The 26,621-nt window shown below is 50.8% G+C and overlaps 1 protein-coding gene and 1 pseudogene across 4 annotated transcripts; one reads left to right on the top strand and one right to left on the bottom strand.

Annotated features, from left to right (window-relative positions):
* Positions 1-213: 213 nt before the first annotated feature.
* LOC122437280 (Holliday junction recognition protein) lies at positions 214-13,331 on the top strand. 4 transcript variants are annotated; one of them, XM_043462044.1, is made up of 9 exons: positions 214-377; positions 595-661; positions 3,250-3,305; positions 5,000-5,093; positions 5,904-5,968; positions 7,263-7,355; positions 7,988-8,066; positions 9,745-11,287; positions 13,047-13,331. In XM_043462044.1, exons 1-8 carry the CDS (start codon positions 282-284, stop codon positions 11,262-11,264), a joined length of 2,070 nt encoding a protein of 689 aa, XP_043317979.1. In that variant the 5' UTR covers positions 214-281; the 3' UTR covers positions 11,265-11,287; positions 13,047-13,331. The 4 variants fall into 4 exon arrangements, with proteins under 4 accessions (XP_043317979.1, XP_043317981.1, XP_043317980.1 ...); XM_043462046.1 differs by lacking the exon at positions 13,047-13,331 and adding an exon at positions 11,951-12,006; XM_043462045.1 differs by lacking the exon at positions 13,047-13,331 and adding an exon at positions 11,946-12,004.
* A 4,509-nt stretch (positions 13,332-17,840) lies between these two features.
* Positions 17,841-26,321, bottom strand: LOC122429309 (annotated as a pseudogene).
* Between the last annotated feature and the right edge of the window lie 300 nt (positions 26,322-26,621).

The following is a 26,621-nucleotide window of genomic DNA, read 5'->3' as shown; positions in this document are numbered from 1 at the left end:
CAGCTGCAGACCGCTTCCCACACCCCCACCCCTCCTCCTCCCCTAACCGCTCCCGGGGCACGCCACGGGCAGGGCGGGATCGGAAACGCGGGGACGGATTGGCCGGGAGGGAGAGATGCCACCTGTTTGAAACGCCCAATCAGAGATCGGTCTTTCAAGAGACAGCCAATGGGAGGCTTGAGGGGCGTGTCGGAAGGGCGGGCGTAAGCTATTTGAATCGCTACGCGGGCCGATGTTCCCCGTTCGGCTTCCTGCTGGAGTGGGTCTCTGGCCTCTGGGCCATGGAGGGCGAGGTCCTGGCGGAGGACGAGCTGCTGCGGAAGCTCAGGGACAGCCGCTGCCGCTTCCAGAGGCGCATGCAGCAGTTGATAGAGAAGGTGCGGCCCCTCCCGCTAGCGGGATGGAGGGGGCGGGAGGAGGAGGCAGGGACCGTGGGGCAGAGGGACGGGGCGGGGTGGGGAACCGGGGGGTTGGGGTGGGGGGTGCTTCGGGGCTCCGTAGACTTACAGCCTCGCGCTGGCGCCTTCTCAGCCCGGGTCAAGGGTTCCTCTCCGCCCTCGATCTGATGGGATGCCCCTTCTTCCTCTCCCGCAGTACAACCAGCCCTTCGAGGACGGCCCAGTGGTTCAGATGTCCACGCTGACCTACAGGACGCCCCAGGGTACGAATCAGCACCACCACCCCCCCTTCTGAATTATTTATGGTTAAGAGTGTAACTGGAATAGTGTCTTAATAGAGTTTGAAATGCTGTCCCTGCTCTTTTGAAAATAAACCTGTTCACCTAATAGGCATTAATACATCACTAGTTCCCTTGAACCTATCAATCACTTGAATTACCTATTTCCAACAGTTACCTATGAAGACAGAATTCTGATGACACATAGATGCATCCTGGTTAAAAATGCCCTTGTCTGGGTTTGGCATCCCTGCTGGTCATTTAATAGCCATCTCAGCTTGGGCTCATTGCTTTAGCCAGATTGTGAGTTGGTTTCTTCATCTGTAAAGTGGAAAGATAATGACAGTAACAGCTGCTTGGCTAGATATTGTGACAGTTACAGGAGATGGAGCCTGGCACTAGTGAACACTCTATTGACTGTTATTTGACCTGTTTGACTTGAGGTTCTGAGTACTTTGGAATTTGACCTGCATCTAAGGAGAAGGAGCCATCCTGTTTGATGGTTGATGTTGCAAACAGACTTAAATCATGGATTCTCTTGGGTAAATAGCTGGAAAAAGTTTGCACTGGGTGAGGTCAGTGTCTATCATTCAGCCTTGTGCGTGCGTACTGAGTTGCTTCAGCCGTGTCCGACTCTTTGCAACCCTGTGGACTGTAGCCCGCCAGGCTTCTCTGTCCATGGGATTCTCCAGGCAAGAATACTGGAGTGGGTTGCCATGCCATCCTCCAGGGGATCTTCCTGACCCAGGGATTGAACCCACGTCTCCTGTGTTGCCTGCATTGCAGGCAGATTCATTACCGCTGAGCCACCCAGGAAGCCCTTCAGCCTTATTACTGACTGAATTTTACCTACTAATGAAAGTGAATCTCAGACCCTGTTCTGGACAGACAGACACAAATCAGTTCCTGATGAAATGGAATCCTAGCTCTGCTTTCTTAGCTGGACCAGCCACACTCTAGGTGAGAAATTTTTATAGACAGAAGCTAATGTATTCCAACGGTAAGTTTTGTTCATCTGGCCTGTGTCTAACCTGAAGGCTGGACACAGGAGTATGTAGAAATCATCCCTAAGTGTGCTATCAACAGGCTTTAGTGTGTTCCCTTGACCTGTTTATGGAGGGATGGGCAGTGTCTAGAATATTTTGCTCAATCCACGTATCTTGAACATCACTAATTTTACCAGTGAAAACTCATTTCGGACTCCAGTTAGATAAGAACAAGAATGGTAGCCAAAGCAGGAAGCACTTTAGCATGTGGAAGACCTGGAGAGCTTGTACAAACAGATTCACTGACAGTGATGCTAAATGTGAATTGGGTGGTTCTGTGTTCCTACAACCTCCTAGCTGATGGGAGCACAGCTCCCCTGACCTGTAGCTTTCCCTGGAGAGGTACTCAGGGAGTGGTCTTCCTGATTATGTGCTAGCTGACCACCCTTGCAGGGCGAATTCCTGTAATTTAAAATAAGTTCCAATCTACACTGTAGGGTAAGCTTCTAACAGTCACAGGTTTTTGATTCTCAACAACCCTGCAAGGTAGGCACTATTAAGATTGTTATTTCGTAGAAGAGATTACAGCAGAGAGAAGTCAAGGAGCTTGCCCATGTCACTCAGCCAAAGTAGCAAAGATTTGATTTGAGTCCAAGCATCTCTATTCAGGGGTCACTCTGTTCTGGAAAGGCCAAAAAGCATAGTAGAGAGTCACTCCCCCTGAGTTCCCAGCCTGGTCACACCACGAGGACAAATAGCCTGGGCTGGTCATTTCACTTTTTCCTCGCCTCTGTCTCCATCTATACAGTGAACTTGATGAGTGTCTATCCAAAGGAATTAGGAGTAGCATACGAGGCATGTGTCTCTGAGTTGTGAATGCTGAATGGGGTGTACTTGGAGAAGATTTAGACTAGAGCCTGGAACAGTAAGCACCAAGTGAATTTTTGCAGCTGTTATCAACAACCATCTCAAACCTCACAACTCAATGATCCATTCTTTATTAATTTGAATTACCTTAGGAGCCAGTGGAGGTTTGGGGAGTATCTTGCCCAGATTCTGCTGGCTCGTAAGTGCAGGGCTCCAAAACTCAGCATTTACTCCTGTGCCTATGACTTGTTCTATAATGTGTAGATTGCCCCAAGGAAGCACTTATTCTGTCCATGGAGTAGAAAGTTAGCCCTTGAAAAGTGCTTTTAGTATCTCTCGCTCTCTGTAGTATATAGATTGCTCTCAATATATGTGTTTTGAGGACAGTGCTTGGCATACGTATGTTCCTTGTTTCTGTTTCATTTCTGGCTTAATCCTGGGTTCAACGAGCTGCTCCCTACAGGCAGGAGAGATTTTCGTTCATGATAAATTTGTCAGGTGTGGATTTTTGAAATCTCACAGAGATGAGATTTTCATCTTTGAGACTTTCAACCTCACGAAGACAAGAAACAAGAGAATGTCAGTAATGTGGCTTGGTTATATCTTGGTCTTATTAGATCTTTCCTTTGCCTGTCCCTTAGGTTTTCTTTGAGTACAAATTAAGCTGAAGCTCAGTGTTCATGATGACTTAAGTGGTAATTACTATTTGTTTTTTTTAAGGATTGCGAATTTGGGGTGGAAGACTAGTGAAGAGTAGCAGCACAGGACACATGCAGGTATTTAATGTCAAGTTTTATTGCCAGCATGCCTTGCTGGAGAGGAAGGTTGATGTGAATAAAGGTGGAGATGAGCTGGAACTGCACCCAGCGGCCACTGGGGGGCGGTGTTCCATGGTTTTCTCACCTTGTGTTCTTAGTCGCTCAGCCGTGTCCAACTCTGCAACCCTGTGGACTGTAGCCCGCCAGGCTCCTCCATCCATGGGGATTCTCCAGGCAAGAATACTGGAGTGGGTAGCCTATCCTTTCTCCAAGGGAACTTCCCAACCCCTTCCCTGGTGGCTCAGAGGTTAAAGCGTCTGCCTGCAACGCGGGAGACCTGAGTTTGATCCCTGGGTCAGGAAGATCCCCTGGAGAAGGAAACGGCAACCCACTCCAGTATTCTTACCTGGAGAATCCCATGGACGGAGGAGCCTGGTGGGCTACAGTCCACAGGGTCGCAAAGAGTCGGATACAACTGAGCGACTTCACTCACTCCTGCGTTGCAGGCGGATTCTTTTGCCAGCTGAGACTCGGGATGGAACCAGGGTCTCCTGCATTGCAGGCAGATTCTTTTAGGGTCTGAGCCACCACGGAAGCCCCTTTGTCATGTTACCTGCCCTGATTTCTTGTGTGTAAGGATTTACTGAGATGCATGTCTTCTGCAACTGTGACGCCTCCAGACACAGGACAGCTCCGGAAAACTCCATCAGGTCCCACCTCTCCCAAGGCAAAGGCAGTGACATCCCCGAGGCAGAGCTCACAGACATCTAGGAGGTGATGCCCTAGGCCCGCTCTTAAAGGGACAGGCCTTGCTGTGTTCTCACTCGGTTCTTGCAAAGCTAGGTGGGCCTAAAAGATTTTAGACAATCCGGCATCTTGAATTCTCAAATTTCCCTAACGAGATCCCATCCATGGCATTAGTTATGGTTACTAGCAAGGCTTGGAGAGGGGAATGGCAATCCACTCCAGTATTCTTGCCTGGAGAATCCCATGGACAGAGAAGCTTGGCGGGCTACTCTCCATGGGGTCGCAAAGAGTCCGACACGACTGAGCGACTAATGCAACGCAATACAACTAGAAAGGCTGGTGGGCTGATCAGGCTCTCAGGGGGGCGGGCGGGGAGTGTACCACCTCCTCGGGGCCGGCCTGCTGACCACGCCACAGCCTGAGTCCTGGTCAGGACAGCTGACCGCCCTGTAGCCGGATTCAGCTGGAAGGCGACTCCTCACGCCAGGGTTCCACCACACACTGAAGCTTTTAAACGAATTGTAGGCCTTTACAACATGGAGATCCAGTCACTGTTAAGATGAAAAGTCACAGAAAATCCCCCAGGGGCCTCTGGAATTTCCAGCTTCTACCTGAGGATCTGGGGACTGTGCTGTCCTGTGTGGTTTTGGCCCCGAGCTCACTGCCATGCCAGGGCCGAGCTAGACCTGGTCACTCTCACTTTCCTGCTCCCATCACTCACCATCCAAGTGGTTTCTGAGACAGCAGCCCTGGGCACCACTAGAGGAAGAAAGCTCTGTTACTTCTCCAAGGGGAAGCTCAACTATCTGCTAGGAGTCTTGAGGCCTTTGATGCTGGAATGTTCTAGAAGAGAAACCCCTGGAAAACTGCCTTTTCTCTCATACACTAAACGGGGGGATCAGAGGTGTTTTACTTGACAGTGGCTTTGAAATATGTTACGTCTGAACCAAGCTTATCTTGTCAAGGTCTCTCCGGTGAAGACGGATGGCAGGACGGAAGGGCCTGTGCAAGTCCCAGCCAGAGATCTCGAGCTGTCCCCGCCCGACACACCAGCCGACGGTGAGTGGTCCTGGTGCTGGAAAACCGTGTCGGGGTGGGGGGACTCATGGCGGGACATGTGTTTCTGTCTGCCTCCACACTCCAAGTCTAGGCTCCTCGCTAGGACTTTCTCCAAGTGTATTTGAAAAACTAAAACCTTTGAAAAGTCCCTTAGTGGTTCCTTCTCAACTCATCCAGGGAGCCATCTCACTCACAGTTACAGCATGGTGCTGGACACAGAAAGACCCCGGAGATGTTTGCTCATGGGTATCATTGGTTTACCGGTATTAATCCAGATTTCAACTCCGTAAAGCCTTAGGTCCCCGAATTCCCTGGGCTCCTTAAAATAATTAGAAGTGGTTCTTGAGCTGAACTGTCTAGTGTGGTAACCACTAGCCAGCCATGACTATTTGAATTCATTTAAAATGAAGTCAAATTTAAAATGCAGTTCCCAGCCTCACTAGCCGTATTCCAAGTGTTCAGCCACCATGTGCGGCTCGTGGCTGACATCCTGGACAGCAGAGGGGCAACTTTTCCACCATTGCAGATGGTGCTGGCCTACGGGCACTCAACTTTCAGGATGAGAGGCCATTGAAAGAGCAGAGGTCTTACAAAAAGCTGCTTTCCTGGTGTCCCTGACTCGGGGCATATTCCTGTTCTGATGGCTTCTCTGCATGGCGATAGATGACCACATCCCTGTTATAAGGGACTGCTTGAAGCAACAGGAGTTTTCACTGCAGTATATACCAAGTAATGCCAAAACTATCCTTGGGAGAAAATATACATGCTTTCTTAAGACATTCTGATGGAAATTTCCTCTTTTGCTTTTAGATTCAAAAAGCAGTGATGCTGATACAACTTTCTTCCAGGAAGAAGTGATTGCTGGGAACTTAATGGTGAGCCCTGCCTTTTGTAACGAAGGGACGGAGTTGGGGTTTGGGGACAGGTGAACATTCTCATGACCAGCATGTTCCTCCAGGCCCCTTCTGAGGCTCACTCTTTGCTAACGCCACCCCTCAAGTCTCAGCGCCCCCTGTTCAGATCCCCTAAGGCAGCAAGTTGCCCCTTCTCAGTTGAGCACTTACGGCCTGGGTTCAGGCCTGTCTCACTGCACCTTCGTCAATGTTGGGTGCTGCTCCCTTTGCACACAGAACAACCCCAGCTGTGGTTCCCAGTGCGCCCTTGACCTTGAAGGACCTCACCGTGTGAACAGTTGGGTTCTAGGTCGGTCTTACCCCGTAGAGACGGTGTCACAGGGGAGGTGCTCTGGGGAGTGTTTCCAGGTCAGCCCTCGAGATGGACGAGAACGCACGGGACAGAATCTACCTGAGTCTCTGACCTGCCCCCTGGGTCAGATGCTGGAAGAGCTGACGTGTGGTTTTCCTCTAAACTCATTCCTTTAGTACAGAGGTTTCCCATGCACCCAGGTGTGACCTGTCATGTCTAACTAGAATCGGAGGGTGGCCCTGGGCGAGGAGAGGGGTGCTTTTGGAGGTATTCCGTGGGAGTGGTAGTGAAGGGGAGAAGGTAGTCGAGGTGTCAGCCTTTCCCTGGGGTGTCTATGTTACCCCCACTCCAGCTGCAGCCCCGGGCCCTGACTCCGCCCCCAGACGGTGCACAGCAAGTGAGGGACAGGAGCGGCCACTGTCCCTGTCCCCGGAGCTGGACAGTGAGCTGCTTTTTTTTTTTTCTTTTCTAATTTTAAATTTTGGATGCAGCACATGGGATCTTAGTTCCCTGACCAGGGATCGAATGCATGCCCCCTGCAGTGGAAGCACAAAGTCTTAACCTCTGGACTGCCGGGGAAGCCCCTGAATTTCTTGTCTGATAGACACACCAGCTGGGATCGGTCCTACTAGTGTGTCCTAAACTCACCTACAATTATTCTTTTTTTTTTTTTTTTCTGATGCTAGTCATATTGTCAAAAACTTCTCCAAACTGGTATGTTTTGTCTATTCCCTTTTGAACTGGTCCCACTGGGTAAATTCCCTAGACTCAGATTCCAGGTCAGGTAGATTTTCAGAGGGGCTGGAACACTCTGTACTGCTAACAGCAGGAAGTGCAGAAGTGACTTCGAGGAACTCCGTGTAAACCCATATACATTGATGACCGTGCCAGTGTGTTCCCGAATCCCAGAGCTCAGCCATGCCCACCAGCGCTCACAGATACTGACTTCTGTCTCGGTGTCAGCCTGCAGTGCCTTGGAGCCCTTCGAAAAATGAGCTGAGAAGGAAGTACTTGACGCAAGTGGATATCCTACTGCAGGATGAAGGGTGTTTGGAGGTAATCTATGTCCTTGAGTGTGTCCTCAGAGCAAACCATAGGCTAGAGACCCAGTGAAGTGTGATTATGTCTGGTTCACTCCAGAGCCTGTAAAGACCATCTCAGTTTCCAAACTCTTTCCCTCACAGCCTCCCCGATGCCTGCTCTTCCTGAGTAGACACTCCGGGTCCCCTCAGGCAGCGGAATCGGCTGCCCACCGTGTTCTGGGCAGCTCACAGGGTCCATTAAGGCCCCAGCCCTTGGGCAGAGGGCTTTGAAGCTGCATAGTTCATCCCGGTTCAGTCATGCTCAGTCTGTGGTTGGGAGCAGTTCCTGTGGGCTTGGCGCTGGGGGGTGGGGGCAGCCAGAGCTGACACTTAGCAACGCCTTCGTTAAAGTCATTTGCTTTGGCTTCCCTGGTGGCTCAGACGGTAAAGCGTCTGTCTGCCTGCAACGCAGGAGACCTGGGTTTGATCCCTGGGCCGGAAAGATCCCCTGGAGAAGGAAAGGCAACCCACTCCAGTACTCTTGCCTAGAAAATCCCATGGACCGAGAAGCCTGATAGGCTACAGTCTGTGGGGTCACAAAGAATCAGACGTGACTGAGCGACTTTTCTCTTTTCTTTTTGTTAAAGTCATTTGCTTTGGTTTCAGTGTGCTGGTTACAGAGAGGGAAAGGACACCCATGTGACCCTGGCCCCGTCACTGGCCTCACCCACCAGACCTGCCCAGGGTAAGTATGACACAGAAGCAGCCCATTCACTTTCAGTAGCTCCATGGCGCCTTAGCTGGGCACCGTCCCCCACCCCACCCGCGTTCACTGGGCGTGTTTCATCACCATGAACTGCTAGAGACACGTGCGCCTCAGTGGTGCATCATTACTCTCTAAGAAGGGAAGTCCCCTTGTTGGCATTCTTCTGTAAAACAGGCTGAACTCTGTCCCTTCTGTTCCCTTCTTACCCCTTACTTTATCCTCCCCAACATGCTTTTCCTTCTAAGTTTTCCAGAGTCAGTAAGAACTCAAGGACTTTTTTTTTTTTTTTAATTCACATATTGGAATCTGTTGTCCATTTTCAACCCACGTGCAACCTGGAGGAGCCCCTTCCACCCTGGCTTTGGATCCTCTGACCTGTCCCCGGGGGGTTCTGAGCCCTTCATCCCCTGCCCTGACTCCAGAGTGGCCTCCCTCCTCCTTGACAATGATACTCATGTGGTTGGTTGCAAAGCACCAAGTAGCCTCAGAATCACAGCACCTGGTACCGACTCGGCTCGACCATGAGCCGAAGAAGGTTCCGGATCTCCAAGCAGCATTTTTATCCTCAGACCTGGTCCCACAGGGGGAGCATGTTCAGAGTTATTTGGATTCTATTTTCTCTTCTGATTGTTGTCAGTATGACATAGAGATAGGATCATTTTTCCTTCCTATATTCATCTTTAGAGTTATCCTCATCTTTGTTGTTTGATTTCACTTTTTTAATATATAAAACATTTTACATGATGAAAAAGTCAAAGCCGTGTGAAGAGCTGTATTCAGGAGTCCTGTGTCTTCCTCCTGCTTCCCCACTGACTCAGCTGTAAAGAATCTGCCTGCCGATATAGGAGACGTGGGTTCGGTTCGATCCCTGGGTCGGGAAGATGCCCTGGAGAAGGAAATGGCTACCTATGCCAGTATTCTTGCCTGGGAAATCCCATGGACAGAGGAGGCTGGTGGGTTACAGTCCATGGGGCCACAAAGAGTCAGGCACAACTGAGCGACCAAGCAGCAACAAATCCCTTCCCCATACACTCCTGTCGGCAGGCAGGGTCATTATTATCTGGTTTCTAATTAGTCTTTGACAAGGGAACCATTTCTAAACCATCATACAGGGAAGAAAGACTCCTTTTAGGAAGGTCAGTGGACAGTGAATTGTTTTGATGACTAGGGAAAAAAATCTCTGAGAAGAGCCTATTCCCAAATATTTGTGAAATTTTGTTGCTTTTGTTTTTTTGTATTGCTTTAAAAACAAAAAAATCACAATGTTATACTCCTGAAACTAACATAATGTTATATGTGAATTATATCTCAGTTAAAGCTAATAACTTTTTTAAAAAACCCATGCTGGTCATGATCCAGCCTTCATTTCCCTGATCTCTGCATATGAAAGTGTCCGTTGCTCAGTCGCCACGGGCTCTTTAGGACCCCATGGACTGTAGCCCGCCAGGCTCCTCTGTCCATGAGATTCTCCAGGCAAGAATACCGGAGTGGGTTGCCATGCCCTCCTCCACGGGATCTTCCTGACCCCAGGCTCGAACACTGGGTCTCCAGCCTTGCAGGCAGATTCTTTATCACGGGAGCCACAGGGAAACCGATCTCTGCGTGTGGACGGCTGTAAATGGTCACGTGGCTTTGCCTTGTGTGTATGTTTCTCCAGGATACTGTGGGGATGTCTCTGAAGACAGCCCTGGTGGTCCACTCCAGCTGCCTCCATCACCCAGGGAGGGTGACGCCTCTCACTCCTGCTCAGCAGGCCTGGCCGTGGTGCCGAGGGGCGACGGCATCCCCTTACAAGGGACTGGTGGCGAGGCGGAGGACGTGTGCAACGCGACGCTCAGCGACCTGTACGCGGGCATGCTGCACTCCATGAGCCGGCTGCTGGGCGCCAGGCCCTCCTGCATCATCTCCACCAAGACGCTCATCGGCCAGAACTGGAGCTCCAGGCGGAGGCACAGGTGTAAGGGCAGAATGAATAGAACGAGCTGCCGAGGAGGAGGGCGCTCTCGGCGGAACCCCCAGGAGAGACGTCCAACTTGCTCCAAGCCCCTGAAGGATGCAGTGGCCTTAAGAGATCGCGGCAACTTGCCCGATGTTTCTGCCTCTAAGATGGGTTCAAAATCAGGAAGGGCTCTTCTCAAAGTAAACAAACCCCAGATCCATACATTCGCTTCACCTTGGAAGGAGCTTCAGGAAATGCCCCGGAAGCATTTGTCATTGACTTACTTAGACTCCAAAGCGGTGTCTCATCTTGATCAGGAAAACAGGTTCGTGACCTTAAAGTGGTTGATTTCTCCTGTAAAAATAGCTTCCAGACCCAGAATCCTGCATGGCCAGGCGGGGAGTCGCTTTAAGGAAATCGACATCAAATTTGACAAGCTTCATCAGGAGTATTGCTTGAGTACTGGGAAGCGGCCCAGCCTGACTTACCCGCCCGGCTCCTCAGCCGTGGATGTGTACCGAGGTGGTCCCGCAAGCCCTGGTAGCCCCCAGGGCTTAGAAGCCTACGGGCTGAGCAGCCCTCTCCGCAGATCAAAAGCTAAGAGGCTGAGTGAGGCCTTTGAAGGCCTGAGCAGAAGATCCATCAGAGAGGGTAGCTGCCTGCCGAAGAGTGGTCCCTTCCCCTCACTTTCAAAGACCGGCCCCACACACAGTCCAGGCCGCCCAGAGCAGACCGTTGACCTTGTTTGTCCAGGAAGTGATCTGGGAAAGTTTCAGAAATCGGTACCACTCAACAAAGCCATTTCACTACCCAGGGTACAACCTCTAGGCTTTGCCAGGGATCGCTACGATGATATTAAAGAAAAATTTGACAAGCTTCATCAGCAGTATTGCCAAAAGTCACCCGAGCAGACACAGGCGCCTTCAAATAAAGCACGTGCAGCAGTTCAGTATCAAAAAGAAGGCTTCTCAGGAAAATTCAACCCAGACTCTGGCTGTCGGGGTCCCCCAAGCTTGTCATCCTCACCCCAGCAGAGTGTAAGAAGCCCCCTGGCTTCCCACACAGTTGGGGCCCCTCTACCTATAGACGCTGCTCTTGCTGCCGGGTTGGGCCATCAGGTCCCCACAAAGCGACGCCGATTATCAGACCCTCAGGTGTGCGGAGAGGGGGCCGGACCCTGGGGTTTCTCACCTGCGGGCAGAGCCTTGCCAAGGCCCGCGGAGGAGGTCGACTCTTAAAGCCCAAATAGAAAGAGAAGAAGGTGCGTTTCTGTTTGCTGAATGTGGGTGTCTGACGATTCTTAGGTGCTAATTTTTCAAACGTTCTCCCAAATACTTTTCCTTCTTCCAACATCAGCATTTTTACACATTTCCCACTGGAATGCACTTTGGGGGTGTTTCTAAAAAGTGTCCCTTAAAACCCTATCCATCCTCGGCAAACTGCCATCTCCAGCTTCTTTATCTCACACTCAAAAAATTGCTGTTGGACGTGAAACTGATCTGGGAGTTGCGACTCTCTGGTCACTTCTCACTCCTGCGTGGGAACAGAGTAGGAGTCAGCCCAGAGACAGCCCACAGCCTCCTGCCCTCCACATCAAAGCCCCCCCGAGCCCCACCTCAGCCACGGGTTAGCTTGTGCGGGTCCCTTAAGCTGATGCTTTACTCTGTGGGCACCATTTTCCCCAGAGACAAGCTGAGGAGGTGGTGGACAGGCTGCTGTGAGTTCCTAAACTTCCTCAGGTGGGTGCCAGCTTTCCCAGCGAGCATTTCAGCGCACCACATGTGGGGCTCCTGACAATGCATCTGACTCCATGTCACTCCGCAGGCTGATGGGATCTGACTGGGTTTGGTTTGGCAGCTCCTTCCAGAACCATGATACAAACATGCTTAACCGTTTTCTGTATTTTTTTCTTCTTTCAGTTCAGTTCAATTGCTCAGTCGTGTCCAACTCTTTGTGACCCCATGGACTACAGCACGCCAGGCCTCCCTGTCCATCACCAACTCCTGGAATTCACCCAAACCCATGTCCATTGAGTCGGTGATGCCATCCAACCATCTCATCCTCTGTCATCCCCATCTCCTCCCGCTTTCCATCTTTCCCAGCATCAGGGTCTTTTCCAATAAGTCAGTTCTTCACACCAGGTGGCCAAAGTATTGGAGCTTCAGTTTCAGCATCAGTCCTTCCAATGAATATTTAGGACTGATTTCCTTTAGGATGGACTGGTTGGATCTCCTTGCAGTCCAGGGGACTCTCTACTTAATTTTCTCAGCTTAATATTATATATTTATTGAGGAAAATGACCAAATGTTCATGAGCTGTGAACCCAAGCTCCATGCACCAGGCTGTGTTGACCCCTTTTTACACCTTCCTTCTTTAAGCCCCACTAGAACCCTTTGATTAGATAGGTTCTGTCCAATGGGCAGTGCTAGTTCTTTTAATAAATAAGGAAATGTGGTCTTATGTGTGTGTGTGTGTGTGTGTGTGTGTGTGTTCGTGTTCCAGCTGTCCCGGGTCTTATTTGCAGCATGGGAGTTCTTAGTTGCCCCACACAGGGTCTTACCCCGCCCCCCCACCAGGGACTGAATTGGGTCCCCAGCATTGGGAGTGTGGAGTCTTAGCCATTGGGCCACCAAAGAAGTCCCCAAGTCCTGAATCCATACAGGCATGCATGGCTGGGCCAGGATTTGAAAGCCCATTGTCTTTACCACCAGTTTGCACTGCCTGCTTGAGGAACTACTGTTATTATTTTTCCTTAATTATTCCTTAGGGTATTTATAATGACTCAAATATTCATGTATATTCAATGGAGTAAATATATCTTCCCCTGGATAAGAGAATGGCTACCCACTCCAGGATTCTTGTCTGGAGAATCCCATGGGCAAAGGAGCCTGGTGGGTTCCATGGTTTCACAAAGTGTGGACACGACTGAATGACTAACACAAATAAATAACAGCTATGCTTGGGGGTCTGGCACTGGGAATTCTAGTGAAATTGTTACTCAATTTTGTTTTTCCCCCTAGAGGAAAGAATGACACATCTTTCAGGATGGAAGAGACAAATGATTTCGTGTCAGAAGAACTCAAAGCTGAAAATCTATTGCCGAGTTATTTCAGAGTATTCCCTCTTTGCATTAACTGATTTTTGTGTATTTTTTAATTCTCAAGAACACGCGAGAACTTGCTTCACTTATCTGCCCTTCAAAGCAAATTTCAGTGAAATTGGTTCCATTGACATGACTCTGGATTTTTGGAAATTATTTGAATAAAGTTCCTCAATTAAAATTTTTAATGTTATTCTTTATATGCTGATTTTTCTCATATTTGCTCTGTTAAATTTAGACATGACCAGAAATCCTCCTTTACATTTCCTATTTCCTTAGAGAAGTTGTTTCCTCTGAAACCTAGGTTTAAGCCCTAGAAAGAAAGTACAGCTGCTTAGTCTTTTAAATTCATACCAGCAGGACTTGGCATCTTCCGTATTTGTTATTGTTATTCACTCTCTAAGTCATGTCCAGCTCTTTGCAACCCAATAGACTGCAGCAGGCCAGCCTTCCCTGTCCTCCACACTCCCAGTGAAAATCGCTCAGTGGTGTCCAGCTCTTTGCGACCCCGTGGACTATAGAGTCCATGGAATTCTCCAGGCCAGGATACTGTCTCCCAGAGTTTGCTCAAATTCATATCCGTTGAGTCGGTGATGCTATCTAACCATCTCATCCTCTGCCACCCTCCTCTCTTGCCTTCAGTCTTTCTCCAGCATCAAGGTCTTTGCAGTGAGTCGGCTCTTTGCATCAGGTGGCCAAAGTAACGGAGCTTCAGATTCAGCATCAGACCTTCCAATATTAGGAGGTAGTAAATTCAATCACGGTTCAACTCACCCATAAAAGTAATTCCAAACAGCTTGATATTTTTAGATGAAAACATAAATAGTTCTGTGATGGTCCCAAAACACCTGCAGCCACTTAACACCTGTGACATCTCAGGATTTTTATTGGAGCTGTTTATAATAGAGTATCACAGTGACTTTTTGTTTTGTTTTTTAACTTATACCCTTTAGGTTTGTTTACTTTTTGGATACACATAGCATTTAAAATAATTTTAATAAATTCAAATATCCCTTTTAAAATATTTATGTATTTATTTGGCCACACCTGTTCTTAGTTGCAGCATGTGTGATCTTCAGTCTTCATTGTGGTTTGTAGGATCTAGTCCCCTGACCCCAGCCCCCTGCATTAGGAACACAGTCTAAGCCGCTGGATCACCAGGGATGTCCCAACACTTAAAATTTTTAATTCTTGTTTTGATCTTTTTCAGTTGTGAAGACAGTTTCTCATCTAGGTCATCATAAGATACAGATGGTTAAAATTTACTTATTTTTAATTGGAGGATAATTGCTTTACAATACTGTGCTGTTTTCTGCCTTATATTAACATGAAATCAGCCATAGGTATATGTATGTCCCCTCCCTCTTGAACCTACCTTCCACCACCTACCCTTTCCCGCCCCCTCTAGGTTATCACAGAATGTTGGATTTGAGCTCCCCACATCATACAACAGATTGTCACTGGCTGTCTAATTTTACACATGGTGATGTATGTGTTTCAATGCTGCTCTCTCAGTTCATCCCACCCACTCCTTCCCTCTGTGTCCACAAGTCTGTCCTCTCTGTTTGCGTCTCCACTGCTGCCCTGCAGACAAGTTCATAAGTACCATCTTTCTAGGGTCCATATACATGTGTTAATATGTGATATTTGTCTTTCTCTTTTGACTGACTTCACACTGTATAACAGGCTCTAGGTTCATCCACCTCATTAGAACCGACTCAAATGCATTCCTTTCTGTAGCTGAGTAATATTCCATCGTGTATACGTGCCATGGCTTCTTCATCCATTCATCTGTCAATGGACATCTACATTGCTTCCACGTCCTAGATATTGTAAACAGCACTGCAGTGAACATTGGGGTACATGTGTCCTTTTCAGTTATGGTTTCCTCAGCGTATATGCCCAGTAGTGGGATTGTTGGGTCATATGATAGTTTTATTCCTAGTATTTTAAGCATCTCCATACTGTTCTCCATAGTGACTATATCAAATTGCATTTCCACTAACGGTGCAGGAGGGTTCCCTTTTTTCCACACCCTCTCCAGCATTTATTGTTTGTAGATTTTTTTGATGATGGCCTTTCTGACCTGTGTGTGTGATACCTCATTGTAGTTTTGATTTGCATTTCTCTAATAATGAGCGATGTTGAGCCTCTTTTCACGTGTTTATCAGTCATCAATGGGTCTTCTTTGGAGAAATGTCTGTTTAGGTCTTCTGCCCACTTTTTGATTGAATTGTTTTTCTGGTATTGAGCTGAAGGAACTGCTTGTATATTTTGGAGATTAATCCTTCGTCAGTTGTTTAGTTTGCTATTATTTTCTCCCATTCTGAGGGTTGTTTTTTCATCTTGTTTATAGTTTCCTTCGTTGTGCAAAAGCTTTTTAGTTTACTTAGTGGACAGTAACTTTTAAATAAAATATTGCAAATATTCACAATACAGTGACAAAACCCATGTACCAACATCCTGAGTAAATGGTTGTTAATACGTTGCTGTGTGTAGTGGTTTTTTAAGTTGATTAAAGTTGCACCCCTTTCCTTCCCATCCCCCTGCCCGAGGTGACCCTCTTCCTGTATGGATGTTCCCTTTCCACCCACAGCTTTACACTGCAACGTCACCTGAGTGTTTTAGCCAGCTCTGCTGCCATAACAAAACACCAGAGACCGGGTACTTACACAACAGAACTTTGCTTCTGGAGACGAAGGCTGAGATCCAGGAATCAGCACAGCTGGGCTCTGGGAGGACCCACTCCCTGGTCTGCAGCTGCCTACCTTCTCGTGCCACGTGAAGAGAGAAGGAGCTACCTCGTGTCTTTTATAAAGGGCACCAATCTTATCATGGGGGCCCCACCCTCATGACCTCATTCAAGCCCAGTCACTTTCCAAACCATCCTCCTACTGGCTTTTCCAGCATCCTCTTGTGACACTGTTTTTTTAATTTGCAGTATTACTGATTTGGGCATATTCTCTTTGCCAATCTGCTTATATGAACCAACCTAGTTTTATATAAATTGCAAGTAACTTCTTGCATTTGTGACTTAACTTTACAATATTTTATTGTACAGAAGATAAATGGACTTTTAATTTTTATGTTGATATGTTGTATTTTCATTTTTATTCAAGAAATTTTCTTTTTTTTATTGCACTGCATAGCATGAGGCTCTTAGGTCCCCAACCAGGGACAGAACCTGAGCTCCCTGCAGTGGAAGCTTGGAATTTTAATCACTGGACCACCAAGGAAGTCCTAGAAGATATATTCTAACTTAGAAAGTTAATCCTTTATTTTTAACTGGTTTCTCTTATTACTTTCAAAGGACATCCTACCCTACTCTCAGGATCAAAATGACTATATTGTCTTAAATTTTTGCTTTCTGAGTTTAGGTCTATAAACCGTCTTGAAATGTTTTCACAGGCATGAATGGAATTGATCAGAGACCTGACGTGTGTAATCGTACGGCTTCCCCTAGGACCTATACCGAAGGGCACCTTCCTTTCCGGCTGTGTCAGTGGGACTTGAGTCTTCCAGCAGCCACCATCTTCATCACTTGGCAGGAAATAGCTTCACTGTCTATTCCGTGGGCACCACCAAGAGTGTGAGACCAGTCTGCCGGGAAGCCTGCGGTGCAGGTTGGCTTTCTGGACTGCTTTGGAATCCTCCCATGCATGGGCCCAGGGTGGTGACCACCTTGGGCTGTTACAGTGGGGCTGGTTTGGGGATTTCACCTTCATCTGCTCTGGGGACAAGCCAAGACTGTCCTGCTGGCAGCATGAGTGTAGAAGAGTTTCCCTGCCTTCTCCCCCTGCCTGTTCCTTGGACTGGAAGGTACTTCCTCCCTTTGACCCTTCATGGGTTCTGCTCCAGGCCTCGCTGCGTCCCTCCCCATCCTGGCCCAGTGGACCCTGATGTGAAAGAGACGAGGGTGGATGGCGTGGTGTCACTTCCACCCGAAGGCCCCCCTGAGTCACACCCTGGGCACGGGCACCAGCACGGCCCTCCCTGGTGGCCGCCCTCCCTCACCCCGGGTGCATCGTGGTCGCTGGGAGATGACTCCTTTCCCTTTAAGAGCGGGGATCCTGGAAGCAGGGCTGGACAGCAGCTGGGCTCCCCTGGCCGCCCCAGCACAGAGCCTGGCAGTGGACACAGCATCCACGTGAGAGGAACTGAAATGCAGTGAAGACACAAAGGGGACCCCAGATTCCCTGGCCTCACACATGCGTGTGCACACACACACTTACACGCACACACACACACACACACTCACACACACAAGCATGCTCACACACGTGCATACACACACACACCTCACACACATGTTCACACACATACACTCACACACACACACGCTCACACACACATGTATGCTCACGCACATGCACACATGCGCGTGCACACACGCGCGCACCCTCACACACACATGCACACATGTATGCTCACACATGCGCATGCACAAACACTCAGGGGACACAGGACTGAAATTCCTGCTAGGACTGAAATTTCCTTTCACCCCACTGTCTCAGCTCTGGGGCATCATCTCCTTGCAGTCAGGAATCTGCTCTCCAAATAGCAAGGGAGGTTTATTTCAAGGGGAGGAAAGAAAGGGGCACTGATTATCTAAGTACAATACTTTTTCTTACAAACGGAATTAAAAGTGGTTCGCGGTGCTGCGGTGGGGTTTGGCCCCCAGGAGAAAGGCAGGTACGTTTTGCACTTGGACCACCTAGGCGATTCCTTCAGGTGAAGCCAAAAGCCACTGCTGACTGCAGGTATCCAAGATGTTGAGAGTCTCCAGGGCTGCCCTCCAAACCCCAGGATCTGAGTCCAGCTATAGCTCCTGGAGAGCTGAGAGTGAGCGTGTGAGGAGGAGGATGGGGACCCCTGAAGCCAGGCCCTCGTCCTCCGCCCGCCCTGGGCAATGCTGATGAGAGCTGACTGTGGGGCGAGGGGCTCACGGGGCTTTGAACTTCGTCCCCACCCCGAGTGTGAATTCGGAAGATGGCAGCTCAGTCGTGTGTCCACACGCATCTCCCATTCCTGGGGACTTCCGTCCCTTCAACAGGGACAGGATGATGACCCCCAGGCCCCAGCTGCTGTGTGGACCCACCGGAGGCATCGATGTGTATGACCGGGAGCAAGCAGGGGGCACAGGGAACCATCAGGGCTGTCTTCCTAGAAAGACAGGTTCATCCCCTCTCTGGGCCCTGGGCATCCCCACCCCCCAACCCAGATACAACCAGGACAGCTGATTCTCCCCTCCAGTGGTTTCACTAAGCTCCCAAATGAGAGGAGTGGGCTCATTTTTGACTCACACTTGCATCTCCACTACTTACAATTCCGTAATGCTGGAAAATCCAGCTTTTTCAAGTAATGCGCAGACATCTGCTTCATAATAATTCCTAAAAGGATAGTCAGAAATGCCCATCGTATGAATATTAGGACAGCAAGAGATTTGGTTTCACCTGATGAGAGTTTCTGTTAAGGGTTTAGTTCAGGACGTCTAGCTCAGCATCGGGCAGGTATGAAGTGCCATGGGACACACAGGGTGGGCTCCTGCCTGCCCCTGAGTCCCAACCCCTGTCCCCACTCCAGACCTGGGTCTGACCAGATGGTCTTCAAGGTCCCTCCTGCATCAGGAGACCTGCCGGCTCACCTGCCAAATTACATGCAGCGATTCTGATCCTTGACAAGTTGCTTTTAACATAGGTCATTGTTTCTAGCAAGAAGTTGTAGAGAACGGCAGGCTTTTTCTGAGTCTGCAAAAAACAAGTGACACCCAGCGCCATGGAAGAGGAGGTCATGCAGACTGGCTGCTCACAGACAGCGCTCATCTGCTCACAGATGCCCGTCTGTCTGATGCTAGAGGGTCTGCCCAGAGAGGGCAAGTGCTCATATCAAAGCCACACAGCAGGTTAGCAGATGGGCAACTTCAGGACCTTCAGGTTTCCGCTACTCTTTTCTTGCCCAGAGAGATTACACTCCCCACAACCTGCACTGTCCGATGGGGTAGCCACTGGCCACACATAGCCCTTGAGCACCTGAAACATGGCTTACTGTGGTTCAGTCACTCAGTTGTGTCAGACTCCCTGTGACCCCATGCACGGCAGCACGCCTGGCTTCCCTGTCCTTCACTATCTCCCAGAGTTTGCACAAACTCATGTCCATGGATTTGATGATACCATCTAACCAATGTGGCTAGTCTGAATTAAGTGTAATGTGCCTCCTGGATACTGAAGACAGTATCCCAAAGAGGTAAACTATTACATTAATAATTCTCTATTGATTGCCTGTTGAAATGGCAATGATTTGGAACTACTGGGTTAAATAAAACCTATTATTAAATTTGGTTTCACCTCTTTACTTTCTTCAACAGAAATCTTAAAGATGGGTGTGTGGTTTGCATTCTCTTTCTGTTGGACTGAGCTGGTCCCAACACCTCCTGTCTCGCAGGATCACAGGATGAAGCCCCAAGCCCCCGGGGCCGTCCCCTGCCTCGGCTTCATCACCAGGATGGAGCACAGGGTCATCTGGAAACCGGCCATCTCCTTGGGGGCGGTGGCGTCACTGTGGTCCGCAGAGCTCTCCAGGGCCCTCCAGCCCCAGAAGTGCACGCACTGAAAGAGGGTGGCCACACAGGCCTGGAGGACACAGGACAGGAAGGCAGGAGAGGCGTCAGGCGGGCCTGGGGTTCACCGAGGGGCGGGGCGGGCGGGGCTGGCACCCCACAGTAAGCGAGAGGGCAGCCCCCCAAAGGCCTCAGGAAGCCAAAGCAGGGTGGTTGATGAGCCCCAGGGGGCTGCCTGGGACCCAAGCCCTCCTGGCCCGTGAGACACCTTGGGCACGTTTACTGAGAAGCCGCACGGGTGCAGATGCAGCCCCACGGCCCCCTTAGCCACTGGCCAGCACTGGGTGCCCTCAGCAGCCCTGCCAGGACCTACCCCTCCAGGAGCCTGGGGTGTGGGGGCCTGCCTGCAACCCCCCATCCCCTCTCCCCAGCTCTCCCTGTCCCCGTCCCCTGCAGTAACCAGGCCCCCTGGTCGTGGCCTCTGCTGGGGTTGGGTCACAGGAAGGTACTGGAATGGAGGGCAGGGAAGGGGGTTGGGGTGTCTGCTCCCCCAGGAGCAGGAGGGGCAACATCACCCATGGGGGCCCCGTGCCGTGCTGGCCTCTCCTCTTTGTGGCTCCTTCATTAAAGCCTCTCATCCCCTTGTGGGGTAGGCCATCACTTTCTTCCCAGAAGCCCTGCCTCCAGGAGAGTTGCTGATAAAACGTGAAAGGACTGTGAACTTTTGATAGAAGGCAGTGAGGATAAGGAAAGTGTTAATCGGTTCAGTCCTGTCCGACTCTTTGAGACCCCATGGACTGTAGCCCACCAGGCCCCTCTGTCCATGGGATTCTCCAGTCAAGAATACTAGAGTGGGTAGCCATTCCCTTATCCAGGGGAGCTTCTCAGTCCAGGGATCGAACATAAATCTCCTGCATTGAATCTTTACTGTCTGAGCCATGAGGGAAGCCTTTGACTGTGTGGATCACAACAAACTATGGAAAATTCTTAAAGAGATGGGAATACCAGACCACCTTACCTGTCTCCTGAGAAACTTGTATGCAGATCAAGAAGCAACAGAACCAGACATGGAACAACAGACTGGTTCAAAATTGGGAAAGGAGTGCATCAAGGCTGTATACTGTCACCCTGTTAAATAATTTGTATGCAGAGTACATCATGCGGAATGCTGGGCTGGATGAATCACAAGCTGGAATCAAGATTGCCAGGAGAAATATCAACCACCTCAGATATGCAGATGATATCACTCTATTGGCAGAAAGCGAAGAGGAACTTAAGAGCCACACGATGAGGGTGAAAGAGGAGAGTGAAAAACCTGTCTTAAAACTTAATATTCAAAAAACTAAGATAATGGCATCTGGTCCCACCACTTCATGGAAATAGATGGGGGGAAAGTAGAAGCAGTGACAGACTTTATTTTCTTGAGTTGCAAAATCACTGCGGACTATGACTGCAGCCATGAAATTAAAAGATGACTACTCCTTGGAAGAAAAGCTATGACAAGTGTAAACAGAATATTAAAAAGCAGAGGCAAATCGCTTTACCAACAAAGGTCTGTATAATCAAAACTAAGGTTTTTCCAGTGGTCTTGTATGAATGGGAAAGTTGGACCATAAAGAAGGCTGAGTGAAGAAGAATTGATGCTTTCAAAGTGTGGTGCTGGGGAAGACGCTTGAAAGTCCCTTGGACTGCAAAAAGATCAAACCAGTCAACCCTAAAGGAGGAAATCAACCCTGAATATTCATTGGAAGGACTGATGCTGAAGCTGAAGCTCCAATATTTTGGCCACCTGATGTGAAGAGCCGACTCATTGGAAAAGACTCTGATGCCAGGAAAGACTGAGGACAGGAGGAGAAGGGGGTGACAGAGGATGAGATGGTTGGATGGCAGCATCGACTCAATGGATGTGAGTCTGAGCAACCTCCGGGAGACAGTGAAGGCTAGGGAAGCCTGGCGTGCTGCAGTCCATGGGGTCACAGCGTCGGACACGACATAGTGACAGAAAGACAGAAGAAAGGGCGGCTGGTGACGGCATCTGGGGAAGAAGGAAAGTACGCCGTGTTTCCCCTCACAGAGCCGAGACTCCTCAATCAGCCAGTTTGCAGGTTATCTTGACTGGTCCCTTTCTCAGCCTGGTGGGAGGAACCAGCAGATGGTGGCCTCTGGGGTCCGGGGAAGACTGAGGGCTGCGGGGGACACCCCAGGAGCTGGGGCAGCAGCCTCGAAGCGGGTGTTCCTTGTGGGGACAGCGGGCCCTGGGCGTTGCCCACAGAGCCCAGGTGTGTCTGACCTGGGCGGCATCGGAGCAGGGGTCCTGGCAATGCAGCATGAGGGGCACCCAGGCTTTCTTCACTTCCTGCTTGAAGAAATGCTTCTTGGAAATCCTGACCACCTGTGCCAGCTTCCCGAAGAGGATGAAGGCTTTTAAACGCAGGAGCTTGCTCTCCTGCAGCCAAGACGGACAAGCTATTTCTGAAACGTGGGAATCAAGAAGCCCAACAAAACCCCAGCCATTCGCCGTGGACTTTCTTAAATGCCTTGGTGCCTGCAAAGCCTTCTGGATCATTCCATCAGGATGGAGTGTGTCCTGCAGGGTTTGGGGGACTGGGCAGTATTCTGGTGTTTGTGACCTTCTCTTGCCTAGATGGGGGCTGTGCTGGATCTGATCACCTACCACCCCAACCTAGCAGAGTTGCCACCCCACATATCACAGATGTCCAAAGAGCATTTGTGCCTGGGAGGAATTAAAGTCAGGGGAGGAGGGTCCCATGGGCCCTAGAACAAGATTTTTTTTGTTAACCAGCCCCCGTGATCAGCCAATGGATACATCAGTACCCAAGTAGGAACTGCACCCCTTTTCATTCCAGGGCACCTCCCTCCTTTAGAGGATGAACGGTGGCCACCTGTCTACTGAGCAGCTATTCGTGGGGACCCCCGTGAGGGCCAGGGCCGAGCAAGGCGCCAGTGTGGACTCACGTTGTCAAAGAAGGCTCTGCACTGCTCGGAGATGGCGTTGAAGGTGGACCCCAGGTCCCCTTCCCGCAGCTCGACCAAGACCTTGGCCAGGACCTCCAGGCCCTCGGAGGTCACGCTGGTGCTCACGCTGGGGCCCCGCAGGGAACTCAGGCACTTCTCCAGTAAGAGCTTCCGGTACTGCCTCACCTGGGGGGCACGGGGCCGTCAGCCCCCGCCTGGCTGCCCGGGACATGCCGCCATGGGCCCCCACCCCCGGCCCCCGCCCCGGCCCCCGCGGACCTTCCTGGGGGCGCCGAGGGCCATGTTGCCGAGGGCGCGCAGGGAGAGCACCCTCAGGACCTCGTCCTCCTGCTCCGCGCCCTTCTCCAGCATCAGCACCGCCCGCTTCAGCAGCTTCTTCTGGTGCAGGATCGGGTCACTCATGACCTGGAAAGGAGAACTGTTCACAGTCACCCCCGAGAGAGGCTCTCGTTCCTCAGCCTCAAAACGGGACGGGTGATGCGACTCGATGCCCAGAGCGGCGTCCCTGGGAACAGGAGAGGATTCACAGCTCCACCTCCCAGGCTCTGGGCTCCTCCGCCGCCAGCTGTGGGACCCTGGCAAGTCCCTGGAGCCCTCTGAACCTCAGCTTCCTCACCTGTCAGCCCACGTCCCTGAACAACTGCAGGTAGCAGCCCCCTCTCCACCTTTGCTGCCAGCTGGACTTCGAGTGAGAAAAACAGTCATCTTGTTAAACCGTGAAGATTACAGAGCGTATCTGTTACAGCAGCTAGCATCACCTTACACTTAATGAAAGAGCCTGCTGTACTTTGCTGCCCTGACCACCCCCAGGTGGGCCAGGACGGTGGGCTCCCAGCACTGCCCATGTTAACGTCAACTTCCAAGTCCTCACCCAGAAAATGAGGTGGCCCAGAGGGACCTACCTTAATGGACTCATTGCTCTCTCCTGGCGGCTGGAGAGAAATTACAGAGTGTATACTAATATCCATCAGCTCACTGCTTTCCTCTGTGGAGTAGAAAGGCTTCAGTTTGCTAGAGAAAGAAGTGATAAGAGGGGTGATCAGTGGGGAGCTGAGACCCTGCTCTGCCCAGTCTGGGGGAGGGGGTGGGAGGAGCCATGTCACAGAATGAGGGAGGGGCCAGCTTCTCTGTTTGGGGGTTCAGGCATCTGTCCCTCCCCAGGGGCCGTGGCTCCACCCACCAGGGCTCCAGTTCACTGTCTGTCTGTGACTGAAGGGGAGACTCAGGCGTCCACAGCCACCTCTCCTATCACTGTCGGCTCTGAGTCTCTCTCCTGTTCAGAAACATTCCACTGGTCCTCCCTGACTGCAACCACAGACTTTGCTTCTGGTTGGTCCTGGCCCAGGAGCAGCAGCAGCATCCCCTTGGAGTTTATTAGAAAATGCAAAATCTGTGTCTCCACCTCAGAGCTGCTGAATCAAAAACTCTGGAGTGGAGGACTCCCCTGGCAGTCCAGTGGTTAAGGCTTTGCCATACAGTGCCAGAGGTGCAGGTTTGATCCCACACGTCTCGTGGCCAAAAAGCCAAAACATAAAACCGAAGCAATACTGTAAAACAAATTCAATAAAGACTTTTTAGAAAATGGTCCACGTTAAAAAAAAAATCTTAACAAAAACCAAAAAACTTCTGGAATGGAGGCCATCGTGTTTTAATAAACCTTTGGTGGTAGTGGTTAGCTGCATGATGCACACCAGCTGATTCTCTTTCTGTCCCCTTCAAAGGTGGATCTCAAGCCTAGTTGCATATTAGAGTCACAGGAGAGCTTTCTAAGGGCCCCAGGGGCCGTACCCAGGTCCAGGGATCCTTATTGAAGTCTTTGGTGGGGCAGGGTTGCAGAATTATTACAAGTTCCTCATTGGCTCTGTTTTGCTTCAGAAGGGAGAGTCACCCTCCACTTAAATTCTAAACTTATGCCTTCCAAAGGGGTCCTGTATTTCATCTTTCCGGGCCCTCCCACTCCTACCCAAATCCAGTAATTTTGTTTAAAGTGAAAGTGTTCGAATCCGACTCTTTTTGACCCCATGGACTATAGCCCATCCATGGGGTTCTGCAGGCAAGAATCTGGAGGGTTGCCATTCCCATCTCCAGGGGTTCTTCCCGACCAAGGGATAGAACCTGTGTCTTCTGCATTGCAAGCAAATTCTTTACCGCCCTAGCCTCCAGGGAAGCCCCAAAGGAGGTGTGACCTTCCCCCAAAGGCACCGAGAGGTGGTCTCAGACTTTGTCTGCAGCCCAGGGTGGCGCTGGGGGCCTGGCCAGGGGCCCGGCTCACCTCAAGTATGACAGGGCATCCACGGCCATGGTCCGCACGGGAGAAACCAGGCTGTCAGTCGGCTCTGCCTTGATGATCGCCTGCCGGGACAGCAGGGCAGTGACCGCCGGCCACCCGGAGTCCCACCATGGCCAGGGCAGGGGCTTGGGCAGACAGTGGCCACGATGGCAGGGGCACGCCCTGCATTACAGGCAGGAGGACCTGACATCGTACGACGGGCGCCAACACCACAGGCACTTTCATTCTTTTCACGGTCAGTTGGCCTTTGACGTTATAGGGGAAGCTGCTCAGTCGTGTCCAACTCTTTGTGACTCCGTGGACTATAGAGTCCATGGAATTCTCCAGGCCAGAATACTGGAGTGGGTAGCCTTTCCCTTCACCAGGGGATCTTCCCAACCCAGGGATCGAACTCAGGTCTCCTACATTGCAAGCAGATTCGTTACCAGCTGAGCCACGAGGGAAGCCCAGGGGGAAGCAGTAAAATCTCGTGGGAGGAGTGGAGCTAAGATGGGCATGTGCGTCTCGCTCATTTCTGCCACTTACTGGCTGTGTGTCCTTGGGCAAATCGCTTCCTCAGCCTGAGCCCTTGCTCAGGTGTGAAATGAGGACTCGGGGCCTGGTTCACAGGGCTGTGCCAGGCTGGTGTGAAATTACGTGCGTGTCGCCCAACCCCGAGTGGGAGCCTAGTGAATGTCTACTTCTTTCTCAGGGCCTCCTGTTCCATCCGCATCTCCCTTCCCTCCAGGCTGCTGCCAGTGCAGCCAGAGGGTGTCCAGGGGCCAGGGTTTCCATCGCAGGCGAGTGGAGAGGTCTGGGGACGAGGGACAGGGGCTGACCCACAGCCTCAGGAGCCCCTGCCGCTGCCTCTTGGCTTTGCACAGCTGGTACTTTCTAGATCTTAACAAAGTTCTGGGCAAAAGTAGCTGGGTAAGTCCTGTCCATGGCAGAGGCCGACCTCCTGGTCCTGACTAGGGAGAAACGCGGGGCTAGCCAGGGGCTGACCATGGGGCTCTGTCTCCCAGCCTGGAACCAGACACCTTCGGGGCATCACCAGACTCGGGGGCGGGGTCTTCAGCCCCAGCTTCCGGAATGTTTCCTGGCCATGAAAACCTTGATCAGATATAAGAAGGTCACACGCAGAACACCGACAGTCAGGTCAAAGCAGAACTGAGACAAGCGGGGCCTCGGAGACGCCTGCCACCCCTTGGGCCTCAGATGGCCTCAGGTCAGCAGAGTGAGACCCCCAAACTGCCCTGGACAGAGTGGCTGACCATGATAATGCCAGTCAGGGTCGCCTTTTGAGCAAGTTGAAAGTCTTCCAGGTCCTTGATGTTCTTGATGGCATCAGTGACCTGCACCACGCTCTTCATGAAGGCCAGTTTGAGGCAGATGTCTTGTGACCATGATGAGGCGCAGGGAGGACCTTGTTGTGAGTGAGCCCCAAAGACCCCAAGACCGACCCCAGCTCCTGGACCCTGGGGCCACATAGAACACCCTCTCCCCTGCTGATAAAGTATTAGTTCAGGGGCACTCTGAGAGATGGTGGCCCCATGCTGCCCTTCAACAATCTGGCGGGGACATGGGCCAGGCGCTGGACAGGGCACAGCCCTCCAGTGCCCCCCCAGAAGGTGATGCATCCCCCAAACTCTCCATCCTGAGCCCGAGTACAG

Source organism: Cervus canadensis, chromosome 2 (genome assembly GCF_019320065.1).
Source record: "Cervus canadensis isolate Bull #8, Minnesota chromosome 2, ASM1932006v1, whole genome shotgun sequence".
NCBI lineage: Eukaryota > Metazoa > Chordata > Mammalia > Artiodactyla > Cervidae > Cervus > Cervus canadensis.
The sequence above is the reverse complement of the archived record's forward strand: the minus strand, read 5'-3'. Positions and strand labels throughout refer to the sequence as shown.

Excerpts from the sequence above, each read along its gene's own strand:
- LOC122437280 (XM_043462044.1), top strand. The coding sequence starts at position 282 with ATGGAGGGCGAGGTCCTGGCGGAGGACGAGCTGCTGCGGAAGCTCAGG. Across the intron at positions 5,969-7,262 it reads TGATTGCTGGGAACTTAATG|CCTGCAGTGCCTTGGAGCCC; the intron begins GTGAGCCCTGCC and ends TCTCGGTGTCAG. Across the intron at positions 8,067-9,744 it reads ACCCACCAGACCTGCCCAGG|GATACTGTGGGGATGTCTCT; the intron begins GTAAGTATGACA and ends ATGTTTCTCCAG.